Below are 17,073 nucleotides of genomic sequence, written 5' to 3' on the forward strand. Positions count from 1 at the left end.
TTTCTTAACTCTAACTGTCAACTTTTTAAGTGTTTGACCTTATTCTACTTGGGCATGTGGTTTTTTATCTTGATCAAAAATCGAAGTATCTTTTAACCTCGTTGATCCAAATGCCCTAATTTTACGCCGCCCGCTTAGATATTACTTATTATCATTTCCTGGTTATCAAGACTACATAAGGAAGTGCTCCACTCGATTCAGATGAAAGTAATTGTTGGCTCACAGTGACGGAACAACGTCGTAGGTAGGTAATTTAATTAACTATCATCTTTGTACGGTGGTGACAAAAAGAATACTGTTAACAACGTTATCCTGATTGACAGGTTTTTCGGTAAATAAAATAAAACAGTGTTTGTAAAATTGAATTATTAATCATAAATTTGATTATTCAGTTTATAGCGGGTTGTATTCACTATTCGACATACGAGGTAACAAAAGATATTTTCGGCTGTTTATTGCTTCGACATACGAGGTTAAACTAAACGTGTCTTTTGCTGTTCACACGCCAGTACATATAAATACATGTATCCCTGTAACGCATTCCGGTTTTTGTGTACATTGCTAGGTTGCTACGCTCAACAAGTACAATAGAAATTACGTGAACTAATTAGGAGACAAAGAGGTATAGATAAGAAAAGTTTCGCGGAATAAAGCAACAAGTGATTGGTGCCCAATTTGACTTAATATTAGGTTGTCCGAAAAGTTTCTTTCGTTTTATTAATAAGTAATACATACACAATATTTTATGTCTAATGTTACATTACTGAATTGTGTACGATTCATTTTGCTTCATTACTGTTACAACATTAACATCTGAGAAATTAGATTGTCTATTAATATAAACACTGCCACACAAAATAACCGAGTGCAAGTCACGGACGAAACTTTTGGGGCAACCTAATACTTGAGAGAAAATTAAGTGAAATTAATTCTGAAATTTCCAAATACAAGCTCTGTAAATTGTTCCTGTAATGATTCTGTAGACTTCCTAAAGGAACGTCAAAATTTTTTAATTAAGAATTAGAAGCTTCAATGTATATTTTCCAAAAACAATTGACGAATGACAAGGTATTTACATTTTTAGTATTGCATTCTCGTTCTTTATTTATTTGTTACGTTCGATACATATACAAATAATTATTTTGTATATTTCTTTTGGAATAATCGAGGATATTTGAATAAAATGTTATTTATTTCTTTCATTTACTACAAGTATATTAACATTCAACTATTGTTGAAAGTTTCATCGAATTACCAGTCATTGCAAAAATTGATTTTACACTTCCCACTTAACTTCGTTTTTAACCAAAATGGCACAGTAAAGAAGACACTTACATTCGCGCTTCACCAACTTCCATTTTTCAGATAACTAGAACAATGGAGCTACTGATCACCACCCTGGCAATAGTTTTCTTGGCATCCTCGAATGTTCAGACCTGGCCTATCGACGATAACTACAATAACAACATAACGATACACTCATTTGATATGACGATTGGCAGGAATTACATCGTCTCCGACTCTGTAACTCGGTTAAACCTAGAAAATTACGGTATTGTTTACATCGAAGAAGGAGCTTTCGACAAGGTTCCAAATTTACAACACTTGATCCTCCAAGGAAACAAGATACCTTTGGCGGATTTGTTCTCTTTCGGCCAGCACTCGACGATCAGTTATCTCGTTCTCAGCGATCAAGTTAACGATCACTCGGACAATAGTACGATACTGGTAAACAACGCGTATCCCAGTCTTCAAATATTGGATTTAGGAAACACCAGCTCTACGCGCATACAAAGTGAACTGCGAAATCCGTTTCCAGCATTGAAGTACCTCGATCTTTCGAATAATAGAATCGACGACGTCGACTTCATCGGTGAACACATATCAGAAACATTACTATATCTTTACCTAAATGGGAACGAGCTCGAACGAGTTGCATTGAACAAATTTACCAATTTATCTATGTTAGATTTGGAGGGTAACGAGATCGGGACGATAGGTGATAACGATGGCCTAGACCTGACAGGTTTGAAGGGTTTAGTTTATCTCTCCGTAGCCAATAACAAAATTGTTTCCATACGTAACTATGCATTCAGAGACACGGTGCGACTTGAGAACTTGGACATGTCCATGAACTCTTTATCGAGTCGCGACGTCGCGGGAATCGAGAGTTTGAATTCTCTACGCGTTTTAACGTTGGATTGTAATTTGTTCGATGACGTTCCAGCGATACCCGTAAATGTAATTTCGCTGTCGATGAATTACAACAGGATCAAATTTTTAAAGGCGGGCGAGTTTTCGAAATTGTCAAACTTAAGAACACTGTCTCTGGGTTGGAACATGATCTCGGAGATCAATTCTAACGCGTTCGGGGCGCAAGAGATAGAAGACCTGCGTCTAAACGACAACGAGTTGAGCCACCTCCCGTATGGTTGGCACAGTTCTTTGAGACAGCTTCGGTATTTGGACTTGTCGGGGAACAAATTTACATTGCTAGAATCGGCTGTCTCTACATCTGCCGCCATGCTGGAAACCGTTTACTTTGAACGGAATCCTCTCAAGTACGTGAATTCGAATGTGTTTGAAAGAATTTTTACGAATGCGACGGTCTTTTTAACAGCTGAACGCTCTCCTCCGTTATGTAAATGTTATCGATAAGTGGACAATCGAAAATTCAGAAGAAACAATAAATAATAAAATTAAATTTCTACATAAGTTGAACCATTGTTAATAGATGAGTGATTTTAAAAAAAAGTTTCAGTTGCACTACCAAGGGATGTATGTAATTCGAACTCATTTTGAGATCACTCAGCTATTAACAATGGTTTTACTTAAAAATACTTAGAAATTGTACTCTAGGATTAATTTGATCGATAAATTAATTAACTCCCCTCTCTGTAATTGTAGTAATATAGTTGTATGTATGATAGATGTACGTTAATCTATGTCAGTTTATTGTTAAACCAATGTATAAAGAGTTAAAGGGATTTTAGATTTACTACAAACGAATTAGTAGCGACATGTCTCTAATATTAATAGAATAAATTAAAATAAAGGCTACCAATTGCCAAGAATATGAATGGACAATTTCTTTCTGTTAAATTAGACATAAAATAAATGTAAACTGAGGAATCATACACGTTGGACATTTTCGTAATAAATACTAAGACTTTATCGCTAAAGATCTCTAATTTCCTTCCAAAAGAAACGTAATAACAAAGCGTTAGAAGTGAAAAACGCTTGGGCGGATATTTGCCGACATACGTCCGCAAAGGATACTGATTTTAATACTAGTGGCGCCATCGGCGGGATAACGCCCAAGTTTGTAGTGAAAATAGTTCGTACCATTTCTATAAGATGACGCCACTGATACCTTTTAGTCAATTAATCTTTATTTTTCATAAATACATAATTATTACGATTCCTTGCATTATAATAGTATAATATAAGAGTTAATATGTCAAATTTATCACTTTTATGATTAGTTATTCAATTTAGCAATAATTATCGACCCTTTAGTGGCGTCATCAATGGCAAAACGTCCAAGTTAGTAGTGAAATTAGTTCCCACCATTTCTATAAGAGAACGCCACTGATATCTTTAATAAATTATTCTTTATTTTTCATAAATACAATTACGATTCTTTGCTTTAGAACATTACAATATACTATTCTACTATATTATTTAAACATTTATCTATCTTTACATATGTATCCAAGTCTATAACATTAGACTGCGAACCTATAATCACTATTTGCAGTAAACGTAACGTAAGCATATTTTCTCTAACAGTAACTTCAATTTAAATAAAATAATAAATGTATGAAATAATAAAATAATAAGAACATGTGTTGATATGACAAATTTATCATTTTTATGAATAGTTATACAACGTAACAATAATGTACCAACAGTGGAAATTATCTTCACTACAAACTTGGACGTTTTCCCATCAATGACGCCACTGATATTAAAAAAAAAGGTGTATTTCTTAGCACGTTAGATTCGGCTGTTCTGTTCAATATAATCTTTATCGTAACAAAGGTGTCACTAATAAGTAGTGCTCACAACAAGTTTTGTTAAATATTTGTTGAATTTGTTGAATCATTGTGTAAGAAAAGTCGCGTGCAATTTGTGTTTCTCTTATTCTTATTAGACCATTCGGAATATAACCTTACCTGAGTTCACTATTGCACAAGGACGAAATATTCAAAGCATGTTTACATTGTTTATCAATTTATACTGAGAATTAAAATCGTTTGTCATTTCTTTTATTCATTAATAACAATGAGTTCCTAAGAAATTGAATCTAATTCACGTAACATAATCGTTATGTTATTTAAAAACATGTTATGAAATGAAAATACCCAATAAAAAGGCAAGGTGTCGACTGTTAAACATAAATTAACATTATTTCCTTACTAAACACTTTTTGGCACTTGAAGTATTTTTATTTACAATCTACAATTATTCTATGTTATTAATTTATAATTTTGTATGGAATACTTAATATTGGATAAATTTGAAATAAATGTTTCTCAAATACTCAGAATAACATTCTGATACATTAATTAAAGTTTTCTTTCCTGTAATAGTATTTGAAAATGACTGCTGATATTTTGAGTCCTAAGCCAAAAAGTACACAACCTCTAAAAAAGAGAAAAATAGAAATAAACTGTATATCTAATGATGATTTGAGTAATAATGTTCAAACATCTCAAGAGACTCACAATAACAAAGAATGTGTAAATAAAGAAACACTGAAGTCGCCAAATAAAAAAGACATTACCAATGAAAATGTTCAAACTATTAACAATAACCAAAATGTGGTAACTAATGTAACAGATAATACAGAAAATGCAAAGATAAAAGAAACTCATAATAATGATAGATTATCAAACAGTAGCCAGAGATCATTCATTAGTATTCGTAAACTAGAGGATTTAAGATTTATTCCTCCAAAAAATACAGAATTAAATGAGTTAATTGATGTAAAATCCATTAAAGCAGAAAGTCCTGACTTATTTAGTCCTTGTACTTTAAATTCAAATTCGGTAGTTAAAAGCATATCTGAAAATTATTATCCAAATGAAAATAATACTCCTAGTAAAAGAAGAAAAAGGAAAATTAGCAATAGTGATTATGATCAGTTATCTGATATACTTAAATCAGAACTATATGATGCTAATGTATATGACATGGAACCTATTGATATGTTACATGATTTGGATTCAGTAATGGACTTTGAAGAAACTAAAATATCATCAGAGTTTTTATCTTCAATAACCAATGATACTATGCAAAATGAACAGAATATAGAAATGTCCAAAGATCCACAAATAGATCCTCTTTTTATTGCTAATAGTGATGTACAAAGTACAACCAATGAAGATATGGATATTAAACAAATAAATAACCTAACCGATACTAAATATAATTTGAGAAAAAATAAAACATCAGATTCGATCAACACTGATGAAAGTATAAATGATGAAGCCTATCACACTATAAAATATGTCCTAGGAGAATTAGACATTCATTCAGACGCAGAAAATGAAGAAAGCTTAAAAAATGCTACAAAGGTAACTACAATTTTATTCAAAATATATTTTAATTATTTGAAATTTTCAATTTTCAGCATCATTTCATTGATCTTTATTATTTTAGAGATTATATGATTTGAAAGTACAAATAATACATGACATACCACCACAACATAAAATTGAACATACAGCAGGCTCAAGACCATTAACAAAAGAAGAAAGGCACTTATTTTTAAAATATGGACCAATAAAAAATGGTGTATTTTCACCCAAGGAAGATGAAACTATCAAGAATAATTGGAAAACGTTCTGTAAAGTATGTCTGATCAATATTGCTGGTTAATCCTTTAATTAACAAAATGTTTTATACACAGATTCATAAATGGAACCCTGAATATGTAAAACCATTTCTTTATATGAGGCATGGTGGTTCACAATACTTTATAAAAAGTATGATAGAGAGGCAAAAGTTTGTTCAATTCTTAGCAAATGGATTACCATGGAGGACACTGCACAGTGTACATCGAAGATTTAGGAGCATGAATGAAAAATATGCAAAATCATTTAGAAGGTATAGCATATTTCTGTACTAATCAAATATCAATTTATTATAATTAAAGTATCGACTATATAAATATGTTACAATCACATATTTTTTGTAGATACACAGTACAAGAAGATGAACAAATTTTGACATTCATGAAAAATAAACATAGAAGAAAACAAAACCACAAATTATGTGATATAGCTAAAACCTTGGGACGTACAAGTCAGTCAGTTTGGTTACGTTACCAACTTCTTAAAAAAATGCAGAAAAGAATTACAGACAAACGTGAGTTCTTCATAAATATGTTATTGTAATCCTTATACCAATTCATTTTTAAAAACAAATTATTGAATTTTATTGTAGCATTAACAGAAGTAAAGTGGACATTACCTTTGATTGGTACATTTATAGAAACTATCATGGATGTAACTCTATCTGAAACAGTAGAAGATTTGAAGGATGCTGTCCTTCCAAAACCGGTTTGGTTAAAGATACAGGAAAAACTAAACATAGATCACAATGTACTGAAAGTATTTTGGATGCACCAATTGCATATGCAATTGTTTTGTCCTGAGCCTATTTATTTAAATGATATAAAAATAAAATTAATTGAATAGTAAGTTCTGTACTGTTTTATCGTTTAGTATAAAGTTTGTAATATACATTGTACATGACAAGATTATTATTGCAGCATGTACGGAAAAGGAATCTCGAATACTCGAGAAATACTATGGCCGAATGTTGCAAAATATTTCGAGGGCGTTACTACTGTCTTTTTATGTAAAGTATTTTTTCATCTTGTCAAAAAAGCTATTACGAAAATAGGTACAAACGACCTTCTTGGTAAGTTTACGAACATCAAAAGTCATGAATATTAAAAGCTTTTGTTGCAATATAGTGATACTAACCTTTCATTTTTCAGATATTGTGGACCACTTGTATTTCGATAAAATAAGTGACATAAAGAATGATGTAACTGATAAATTTCTTCCTAGACTATCTTATACTGATGGGAAGGTTAAAATTATAGATAAAGATATGAGCGACAATGTTGATACGGAGTAAGATATATTAATTCATAAATTAAATAAAAACATTATATATCTCATTACATCATTTATTAAACTGCATTATTTTCCAATATGACGTTTCTTAAAATTAATAATACATTTCTTGATGTCTATGATAAAAAAGAATTTTTGTTTATATTTACATTTATTTTTAAAAAAAGATTACACTTCATTGATACCTATACATTTTACATACAATCCAACGATCTTTTCATGCAATTATAGGATCTAAATTTAAACTGTGTTCTTCTTGGATTCTTTTTCCAATGCCTTTTCCTTTGCCCTTTGATACAGAGATACAAGCTTACCTTCTTTGGCAAGCATCTTAAGCAATTCCATTATCAATGGGAGATAATTGTGTTTTCTTCTAATATTTTCGATCTGATATCGTTTAGATTTTCGAATCTCTTTTTCTATTAGTGTCTGTAAACGCTCAAGCTCGGCTGGATCACAAACATTCGCTTTTTGTCGTTCGTATAATGTTTTTCTATCAGTCACGATCGCCATTAAATTAAAATGAATTTCTCCTTCATTATATCTAAAAATATTTTTTAGTGAACATATAAATGAATGCAAAAAAAAATTCAAGCATTTAATATACCTACTTATTTATTCTTTTTTGTATTATTGGCTTTGCTGCTTGAACCCACTGTTCTCCAAGTGGGCATGGACCTAGATCCATTGGTCCATCTTTCAATCCATCTAACTCATACAAACGACCATCAATTGGTACATAACTTACAAAGTGAAAAACATCATCATCTTTAGATGCCTTTTTTGAATCATATTCAAATAACGTTTGCCTGTAAGAAGTTATGTTTATTTTTAGTACAATGTGAGTAATTTTCATTTAGTATTATTGTATATATAGTTGCTGCATAGGAAGTACCTTGAAAAAGAATTATGTACTTCTCTTATTACATCAGAATTACTAAGAGCAAGTCCTCTCATATTAGCATCAAAGCTTTGACAAAAATTTTTAAATTCTTCCAAATTTGGCCCCAACAAAATATCAGAATGCTTACAATTTAACAATACGCTTAATATTGCTTGTGTTGCACATGCATTATTAATCACCTAAACAGAAAAATTGTGAAAATGGTATACTACATGAACCTATAGTTATTATTGTATGTACCTGTTTTGCAAAAAATATTTTGTCCAATCTATTATCTTGAACAACATTTCCAGATGGTTCATCATCCTGAACCCATTTGAATAAAAATATCAAACCATGTATAGGCCTTAAAAAATTATTATTGAACACTTGATGTAAACAAGCTTACGAGTAAGGTTATGTTACACAAATTTAATACTCACTTCAAATTATCGAACTGATCATCATCCAAACTCCATAATTCTTCTACTTGAGCTCCTTTAACACCTATAAATGATAACACACTTTACAAATATATGCCTTTTATAAATAAAACATTACATACTGTAAGTGCACAAAGCAATTGTCATCAAAAGCAGTCCTCTTTTGACATAAACGTATACGAATCATTTTCGTGCCGATAAAGAGAGTATACGCTAAATTTATATAAAATAGATCAAAGTTTACCAAATTCTTTGATTAATTCCGTAAAAACACCAGGATCGCTTTCGATGAGACACCAATTGCCCGCTGAGTCCGCCATTTTTTATTTATTATACACCATCGCCAGTTTCGCCCAGTTTCACCAGTCACCAAAAGCTACAAGCGCAAAGTAGTTGTCACACACACAACTAAATCGAATAAATAAATTGTTGTATCAAGACTACAGAACCGACTGACATGATAAACATTCTAAGAGGGCGCAACGCCTGAGAAATATTGTTGGAGACATCTGTGATTGTAAATTTAAAAAGAATTGTAAACATTTGAAAAAGTAAATAAATTAATATAAAATATTTGTTATATTAAAGAGTAAAGAAAAAGGTATTCGAAAATGAGAACAGAAAAATATAAAAAAAACTAGAATTCAATAAACTTCAATTTTTAAAAATGAATATAAATATCAACAAAAATTATGTCTTATTAGGGTTGTTAAAACATGTATTATTATTGCTCAGTAACATCATACTGAAAATTTATACAGGTTATTAAATAACATATACAATATTTTTATTTAACTTTCTAATATATCTTATCTTGACTTTTGATTATATCTTATTTGGAATCAATTGTCACTTGTATCTTTATCTATAATTTCGACATTTCTATCATTATAAGATAGTCTAGGAAGAAACTTATCAGTTAATTCATTTTTTATATCATGTATTTTATCAGTATACAAGTAGTCCACAATATCTGAAAAATAAAAAGTTGATGTCATTATTACATGACAAAAGCTTCTAATATTTATAATTTTTTTTATATATTCATAAACTTACAAGGAAATTCATTTGTGCCTACTTTCACAGTGGCTTCTTTGACAAGATAAAAAAATACTTTACATAAAAAGACAGTGGTAACACCCTCAAAATATTTCACAATATCTGACCATATTATTTCTCGAATATGTGAGATTCCTTTTCTATAAATGCTGCAACAAGATCTTAATATGTACACCATGTATTGTCATATGTTATATATTTGTAACTTACCATTCAATTAATTTTATTTTTATATCGTTTAGATAAATAGGTTCTGGACAAAACAATTGCATATGCAATTGATGCATCCAAAGTAATTTCAGTATATTGTGATCTATGCTCAGTTTCTCTCCTATTGTTAGCCAAACTGATTTTGGGAGTACAGCATCTTTTAAATTTTCTACTTTCTCAGATGATGTTACATCCATAATAGTTTTTATAAATGTACCAATCAAAGGTAAAGTCCACTTAATTTTCGATAATGCTACGATAAAATTTAATATTCGTTTTTAAGACAAAAAACCATCAGGATCATAATTATGTAATTACGAAGAACTCACGTTTCCTTATATGGCTTTCCTGCATTTTTTTAAGAAGTTGATAACGTAACCACACAGAACGACTTTTACGTCCCAACATTTTAGCTAGATCGCGAAAGTTTTGATTTGTTTGATTTTCACGTTTATTTTTCATGAACAATAAAATTTGTTCATCTTCTACTAATGTGTACCTGGGAAAATATATTATTGCAATAGATTTATATAACTATAACTTACATTATAATTATGAAATTATATATAAACAGTAGATAAACATTTAACTGTATACCTTTTAAATGTTTTTTCATATTTTCCATTCATACTTCTGAATCTTCTATACACACTGTACAGTGTCCTACCTGGTAATCCATTTGCTATAAACTGAATAAATTTTTGTCTTTCTGTCATACTTCTTATATAATAATGTTTTCCATTTCTCATACGAAGAAATGGTTCTATATGTTTAGGATCCCAATTATGAATCTATGTACAACAAATTTTGTTAATCAACAATATTACATAATGATACTGATGAAACATACTTCACAAAATGTTTTCCAATTATTCTTAATAGTTTCATCTTCATGAGGGGTATATGCATTATTTTTTATTGGTCCATGATTTAAAAATAATTGTCTTTCCACTTTTGTTAAATGCCTTGAGCCTGCTGTGTGTTCAATCCTATGTTGTGGTGGTATGTTATGTATTATTTGTACTTTTAGATCATACAGTCTCTAAAATAGTAGAAAATCAATGTATAGATATTTAAAATTAAAAGCATGATGTAATTAGAAAATATTTTGAATTAGAAATTTACCTTCATAGCATTTTCAAACATTTCTTTGTTTGCTATGTTTAATTTAATATTTAAGTCTCCAAGCACAGCTTTTGAAGTCATGTAAGTCTCATCATCATTTTCATCTTCATCATCATCATCATCATCATCATCATCATCATCATCATCATCGTCCTCATCCTCATCCTCATCATCATATTCAGCTTCATCTTCATCACTGGATTCTGATGTTATGTCTCTTGAATTATGTTCAGCTATTGTTAATGGATTTATTCCTTTACTATCAACATTTGCAATGGTTGTATTTTGCACATTGCTGCTCGCAATATAAAGAGGGTCTACTTGTGGTTCATTGGACAGTTCCATATTTTGTACCTTTGGTACAATATCATTGCCTATTAAAAATAAAAAATCTGGTGATATTTTAACTTCTTGAAAGTTTACAACAGAATCTGTTCTTTAAACTAGTATTACATAATTTTTGTGTATGTTAGATAGCTGATCATAATTACCACTGTCATTTGCTTTCCTTTTCCTTCGTTTAATGGAAGTATCATCTTCATTAGGGTAATGATTTTTTCTTTTATGCAACATAGATGTTTCTTCTAACATTTTAAGACACTTAGAATGTGGTTCAATTGAATTTGTATTTACATTATTAAAATTAAACATTTCAGAACTACATATATTTTCTACTTTAATGTTTTTTACATTTACAAATTCATGTAATTCTGTTTGTTCTGGGGAGGTAAAAGGTGAATCTTTTAATTTACAAATACTAATTGCTGAACTTTGACTATCATTTATTAATTTATTAGTACTACAAGTTTCTATTACATTTGTATTTTCCACATTATTTACTAAATTAGATACTACATGCTCACTATTCTCATTTCGACAATTGCTATTAGCTCGCAAATTTTCAATGCAATCATTTTTTTTAATGGGAGACATTTTTACAAAATTTTGTATCAATATTTCTGTATTTTCTTTACTTGCACACACTCTATTATTATGTGCATTTTCAAATTTTTTAATATTATTATCCAAATCATCATCAGACGTATTGTTTACTTCTTTTGCCGCACCCATCGCGACAACTATATCAGAATCAACACTATCGCGAAGAATACTCAACCATGGTGATGCCATATTAACTCCATATAACACAGACTTAGAATAAGCTGATGGCGTCATCTCTCTACAGATGCTCCAAGTTTGTCGAGAAATAGTTCCAACCTGATTATTAAAAAATAACAAAAAAACGTTTTTCCAGGCTAATTTTAACCTTATTATGGTTCTAGTATAATGAATAAGTTATGTTCTTAGCATATATTAAGCTGATATAATAAGTAGATTATGTAAAAATATGTAAAACTATAGTTCACGATGATTTAGTTCAAAGAATACTCTTTGATTTAGTTTACCCCGTGAAACGCACATATGTATTTATTTATTTGAACATTTTATCGTAATTATTTTTCCTCTGGGTAACAGTATAACAATTTTAGTGCTATACTGTTCTATTGAGACATTTTCTACCACATATCAAAAATATTATATTATTCGAAATAAAACATTTTTGAAATTTGAATTTCGACGAGAAATGGGGGTTGTCCCCATTCGCCGCCTAGCGGCGTAAGAAACGCAAGCCTCTCCGCGGCGTAGACGAGTTGTCATTTGTTTCGTGGAAGCCGGCGCGATAAGACGTGTTTCGTACTGTCTGACTAATTAGGTATCTATCTTCTACCTGTTGCAATATAATCACCACTTAATTAGTAGTGATTTACTAATTACTAATTTAGCGAATTACTAATAGTACTCTCGTTTATTCTCTAGTGGTCCTTTTATATCATTTCAATACACATTTAACTGTAAATTCAATCGATATAGTAAAAGACCGCGATCGTTTCGCGGTCTTTTCTCCAATTGGCGTCAATTAATATTTCGATTCTCTCAGTTAAATTACGATCTTTTGCGGGTTGTTCAAACTTGATCGTTCTTTTATTATAATATATCTGTATTTTGAATGAACAATCATGTCTTAAGTTAGTCATTTTATTCTGTTACAGAACATTGATGAATCTTTACCGGCAATTTCGTACCACCGACGCCATGATGCTTGTCTCTAATTCAAACAAAATTTCATCGAAAGTGGTAAAGTTTGTAACACATTTACTCATATTTTTATCGTCTCTTATACGAGTAGGTATCGGTCGTAAGTGTAATACGCGATTTTATAACGGATCAGTACTAACATAAAATTGAACAAAATTAATACAATCTTTTCGTAACTTCAAATTTCGTGACAATTCATAATGGCGTCATGTCACTGTAGTTCGATCGCGATTAAGAATTTTCTAGCATTCTATACGATACATAGTCTGTTTCCTAGCTAGCGTCGTGTCGCCTAGCTTATTCAAAGCCTGATTATTAAAAATAACAAAAAAACGTTTTCATACTTCATTTTTAACATTGTTATGCTTTTAATATAATGAATATTATGTTCCAAACATATAGTAAGCTAATATAATAAATTAAATAGATTATTCGAAAAATGTCTAAAATTGAGTTCACCATTCATCGCAATGCCGCGCAACGCTTCTGCGCAGCAAAGCGTTCGCCATTTGTCCGTGGAAGCTGGCGCGACAAGACGTGTTTCGTACCGTGTTACTAATTAGGTATCTATTTCATATCTGTTGCCATCTAATCGCTACCAATCGTTAATATTAATCTCATTTACTTTTTAATAGTGCTTTAATATAATTTCGATAGCCTTTTAACAATAAATTCAATCGATATAGTAAAAGAATTTCAATATCGGTTTCGCGGTTTTTTCTCCACTTGGCGTCAATTAATATTTCGATTCTCTCAGTTAAATTACGATCTTTTGCGAGTTCGAACTTGATCGGTGTTTTATTATAATATATCTGTATTTTGAGTGGACAATCGTGTCTGAAGTTAGTTATTTTATCCTGTTACAGGTCGCTGATGAAACTTGAACGCCAATTCCGTTGCACCGACGCCATGATGCTTGTCGCCGATTCAAACGGAATTTCGTCGAAAGTGGTAAAGTTTAAAACTTTTTCAAACGAAATGGTAACATATTTATTCATATTTTTACTGTTTTTTGTGTGCATTGTTATCGATCGTAAGCGTGTTACATGATTTTAGAACGGATCAGTGCTGAGATGAAATTGAACAGATTAATACATATTTTTTCTTTAGCTTAAAATTTCGTGACAATACAAAATGGTGTCATGTCACTGTAACTCGATCGCGGTTGTATATTTTCTGATTTCGTACGATACACTTAATTTTTCGACAAATCTATCTTTACGAAGCTGACGCAATCGCGTTTCCGTTCAATTTTTGGTAGCAAGTTTTTTTAATTCATGTAGAATCTACGCGATTGTATATTAATATGGAAGTCTGAATAACTAATAAATTTTGATCTTGCAACGAGTCTTGTAATATTTATGAAAGTCGTAATATATCTTAGAATACGATAAAATCATGAACACTATTACAAGCCCAGTAACGAAATTTTTTGATATAACATATCTAATGATATTTGTCTATAATATTTCGTAACGCAAATTCTTGATGTAACATTTTCCATTATACTCGTGCGTAATATTTCGTCATTAAAATTGAGATTCACATTTGACGGAATGTTTATCTCTCGAAAGTTAGTGGGATCGTGTTTCAATAACAAAGGGCCAACGGTTATCGTGATTCTAGGAAAAGCAGTGTATTCTGCGACCACCACTCGAGAACGAGAAAAAAATACAATACTAGCATAGCACAAGGTGTGCTTGCTTCGACTTTGTTTGTCTTCTATCCCACTCTTTCTTTCAGGCATTGCTGACCGCGCGCAAGGCGGTCGGTAGAGTCAGTGTTTAACACGTAGAAGTCGTATTTGTTTCGATACAGAGTTGCATCGAGTAGATTTTCGTTTGGATTTTAGGCATACGGGAAATAAAATCAGTGTTTCTTGCGGATTGTAAATTCTGTCTAGAGCATCGCGGCTCTTTCAGTTATTTAATCGCGAGGTGGAGTCTCGGTTGTTTGCCGTCTAGAATTATTTTCGGTCGCTTGTTTTTTTTATTCAACGGAAATTGATCGATACCGGTATTAGAGTCAGTGCATCACTGAAGAGGAGTATCGGACGATGCTGAATAAATGGAAAATGTAAGTATCTACGAATTCTTTATTTTATCATAGATTGATACCTTTAAAATTGCAAGTGGAGAAATTGATCGTTATGTTTTGTGTTCTTTTACAGATTCTGTGCACCTCGTCCCATCGTTCGTGAGTCTAGCTGAGCCTAGCAGAGCTGCTACGATGTCTGTTAACGAGGTACATGCAGATTTCAAGCCAACGATCGGTGAGTCGCATGGTATTTTGTTCCTCTGGTCCCCAATCATGTCGTAGGACGAAAGGTCCGAATCGACACGGGTGACTAGTTGTATACGTGGTCTTTGTCGAGTATAGTGACCGCGGGTGTGCATTGCATAGCATACTCGCGAGTAGTAACATTTCTTGTTTTATTTCTTAGTTTAGGATAGGGTCTTCTTGTACACCGCGTATGAATTCAATCTTAAAATTTGTTTATTGACCACGTAATATGATTACATATATATTAATATATGTATACTGTACAGTTCAGTATATACAATTGAAAGATTTGTTTCTATATTTTTCAAGCAACAAGTTCAAATATAATTTTCGTTCTTGAAGTTTTACATGTATGTACAAGAAGGATGCTTCGCGATAGGTTGGCTCCTGTGTCAAAGTTACATGATTTGTACCCTTTGTACGATCTTTAAAAAGTATACTTTGACAAGGGAATCGCCTGATAGTAAATCAATATTCATATTAAATTTTCAAATTAAATTATATCATTGCAAAGTCCAATTTATTCTCTATTTTGATAAATCATTTAATCTTGAATAAAGTCATATTTCTCTTTTTTAATTGAATTTTTCGATATCAATGCATACTCAAGTTTCACGTTTTGAATTTTTATAAATTAAAAGTCGAGTCACTTTTACTGCAAATGAAACAGCAAAGAACAAAAGAATGCTAGGTCGCTTAGATCTTACTAATCATTCTTTCTATTTAGGATTTTCAGGCTTAATCCTTCCGTGTTCGTTGCCCAAACTCACTCACGTGCCCAGGTACTACTTGGGTGAGTGAAGGCAATGGGCACGATGACTTAGTTTATAATATTTATAATAATGATCAATGTGGGCGTTTGACACTGCTAACGTATCGTGCACGACGTACTTTCCACATGTGTGTGTGTATGTGTGTGGTTAGGTTGTGGAATTGCGTCGTTTCAATTATTCCTTGCAATATACAAATCACATCATAATTTTAGATTTAAATTATTATTCATTACAATGAAATTCATTACAATTCTATTAATTCCTCTTACATAGCAATCTCAATAGAAAAATGACCAAGCAATGCAATTGCGTGAGAATTATTTGCATTATTAACATATAAAAATATACAAGAATATATAGAGTAGTAGCTTTTCAGTTTCATACTTTTTCACAGATTATAAATAATTTGATTACGATTGCAATATTCACACGATACCAAAACGCAATGGTCGTTAGCTTTTGTCAAATGATTTCAGGAACTGGTACGTACCTTTAGAGTGTGAATGCGTGTATGGCAAACTCGGGTGTCGGAGATGTCCCGGGACATCTCCCTAGTTTAGGTCGCGCCCGAGAGCCTTGATTGAGAATCGTGGAGCATGTGTGTTTGTGTGATTGTTTTGCTCTTTTTAAATATAGGGCTAGGTAGGTAGGTAACTTACCTTCTGGTGTGTATGTTAAATCTAAGTAGGTAGGGTCCAGGGCAGATCTCGTCACTTTAGTTTGAGTAGGTCGCGCAACGGTTGACGGATCTGTTACTGTAGGTGGATTCGAGGAATCGTTGCAATGACGATGCAAACGGAGCTTCTGTCCGTTTGTTTCTGTATTTGTTTTCGATTTTTCGGGTCTCGACTCTTAGAGTCGTTCTTTCGCGGTCGCGATCGTGTCATAGGTCCCTCGAAACGATCGTACCCTCGAGGTTCTAGACGTGTGGTTCACCGGGTTGAACGTCCACGTATTGCACGGAACCTCGACTCTAGCTATAAGTTTCAGATGGGACAATGCGTCCGAAGAAAGAAGAGGCTGTATGCCGAAGAGGCCCTGACAAA

At 31.8% G+C, this 17,073-nt stretch overlaps 4 protein-coding genes across 7 annotated transcripts; 2 read left to right on the forward strand and 2 right to left on the reverse strand.

The window, feature by feature from the left end:
- Positions 1-21: 21 nt before the first annotated feature.
- On the forward strand, positions 22-3,133 carry LOC128890175 (leucine-rich repeats and immunoglobulin-like domains protein 2). Of its 3 annotated transcripts, XM_054148441.1 has the most exons (3): positions 593-622; positions 984-1,068; positions 1,366-3,133. In XM_054148441.1, the coding sequence occupies exons 2-3, from the start codon at positions 1,033-1,035 to the stop codon at positions 2,656-2,658; spliced, it is 1,329 nt and encodes a 442-aa protein (XP_054004416.1). In that variant the 5' UTR covers positions 593-622; positions 984-1,032; the 3' UTR covers positions 2,659-3,133. The 3 variants fall into 3 exon arrangements, with proteins under 3 accessions (XP_054004420.1, XP_054004419.1, XP_054004416.1); XM_054148445.1 differs by lacking the exons at positions 593-622; positions 984-1,068 and adding an exon at positions 22-244; XM_054148444.1 differs by lacking the exon at positions 984-1,068 and having other exon boundaries at positions 489-622.
- A 485-nt stretch (positions 3,134-3,618) lies between these two features.
- On the forward strand, positions 3,619-7,233 carry LOC128890156 (uncharacterized). Its single transcript, XM_054148408.1, has 7 exons — positions 3,619-5,582; positions 5,668-5,859; positions 5,918-6,114; positions 6,206-6,375; positions 6,454-6,706; positions 6,782-6,933; positions 7,013-7,233. The coding sequence occupies exons 1-7, from the start codon at positions 4,605-4,607 to the stop codon at positions 7,153-7,155; spliced, it is 2,085 nt and encodes a 694-aa protein (XP_054004383.1). The 5' UTR covers positions 3,619-4,604; the 3' UTR covers positions 7,156-7,233.
- Positions 7,194-8,912, reverse strand: LOC128890184 (ubiquitin carboxyl-terminal hydrolase isozyme L5). The gene is made up of 6 exons (XM_054148466.1): positions 8,725-8,912; positions 8,481-8,544; positions 8,299-8,404; positions 8,050-8,237; positions 7,766-7,963; positions 7,194-7,698 (listed from the first exon to the last, which is right to left on the reverse strand). The coding sequence occupies exons 1-6, from the start codon at positions 8,798-8,800 to the stop codon at positions 7,395-7,397; spliced, it is 936 nt and encodes a 311-aa protein (XP_054004441.1). The 5' UTR covers positions 8,801-8,912; the 3' UTR covers positions 7,194-7,394.
- Positions 8,913-9,170: 258 nt separating this feature from the next.
- Positions 9,171-12,027, reverse strand: LOC128890155 (uncharacterized). 2 transcript variants are annotated; one of them, XM_054148407.1, is made up of 9 exons: positions 11,691-11,811; positions 11,366-11,593; positions 10,875-11,248; positions 10,600-10,791; positions 10,347-10,540; positions 10,079-10,248; positions 9,750-10,002; positions 9,537-9,688; positions 9,171-9,453 (listed from the first exon to the last, which is right to left on the reverse strand). In XM_054148407.1, exons 2-9 carry the CDS (start codon positions 11,523-11,525, stop codon positions 9,323-9,325), a joined length of 1,626 nt encoding a protein of 541 aa, XP_054004382.1. In that variant the 5' UTR covers positions 11,526-11,593; positions 11,691-11,811; the 3' UTR covers positions 9,171-9,322. The 2 variants fall into 2 exon arrangements, with proteins under 2 accessions (XP_054004382.1, XP_054004381.1); XM_054148406.1 differs by having other exon boundaries at positions 11,366-12,027.
- Between the last annotated feature and the right edge of the window lie 5,046 nt (positions 12,028-17,073).

This window comes from Hylaeus anthracinus, unplaced genomic scaffold (genome assembly GCF_026225885.1).
Source record: "Hylaeus anthracinus isolate JK02 unplaced genomic scaffold, UHH_iyHylAnth1.0_haploid 12000, whole genome shotgun sequence".
Taxonomy (NCBI): domain Eukaryota; kingdom Metazoa; phylum Arthropoda; class Insecta; order Hymenoptera; family Colletidae; genus Hylaeus; species Hylaeus anthracinus.

What these genes read in the sequence shown, in the direction of transcription:
- LOC128890175 (XM_054148441.1), top strand. Translation starts at nt 1,033, where the DNA reads ATGTATATTTTCCAAAAACAATTGACGAATGACAAG. An exon ending in AACAATTGACGAATGACAAG is followed by an intron (nt 1,069 to 1,365) that starts GTATTTACATTT and finishes TCCATTTTTCAG; the next exon opens with ATAACTAGAACAATGGAGCT.
- LOC128890156 (XM_054148408.1), top strand. Translation starts at nt 4,605, where the DNA reads ATGACTGCTGATATTTTGAGTCCTAAGCCAAAAAGTACACAACCTCTA. An exon ending in GCTTAAAAAATGCTACAAAG is followed by an intron (nt 5,583 to 5,667) that starts GTAACTACAATT and finishes TTATTATTTTAG; the next exon opens with AGATTATATGATTTGAAAGT. An exon ending in ATTGGAAAACGTTCTGTAAA is followed by an intron (nt 5,860 to 5,917) that starts GTATGTCTGATC and finishes TTTTATACACAG; the next exon opens with ATTCATAAATGGAACCCTGA.
- LOC128890184 (XM_054148466.1), bottom strand. Translation starts at nt 8,800, where the DNA reads ATGGCGGACTCAGCGGGCAATTGGTGTCTCATCGAAAGCGATCCTGGT. An exon ending in GTACATAATTCTTTTTCAAG is followed by an intron (nt 7,964 to 8,049) that starts GTACTTCCTATG and finishes AACTTCTTACAG; the next exon opens with GCAAACGTTATTTGAATATG. An exon ending in ATACAAAAAAGAATAAATAA is followed by an intron (nt 7,699 to 7,765) that starts GTAGGTATATTA and finishes AAATATTTTTAG; the next exon opens with ATATAATGAAGGAGAAATTC.
- LOC128890155 (XM_054148406.1), bottom strand. Translation starts at nt 12,005, where the DNA reads ATGGCATCACCATGGTTGAGTATTCTTCGCGATAGTGTTGATTCTGAT. An exon ending in AAGGAAAGCAAATGACAGTG is followed by an intron (nt 11,249 to 11,365) that starts GTAATTATGATC and finishes TATTTTTAATAG; the next exon opens with GCAATGATATTGTACCAAAG. An exon ending in AGGCACAAATGAATTTCCTT is followed by an intron (nt 9,454 to 9,536) that starts GTAAGTTTATGA and finishes TTTATTTTTCAG; the next exon opens with ATATTGTGGACTACTTGTAT.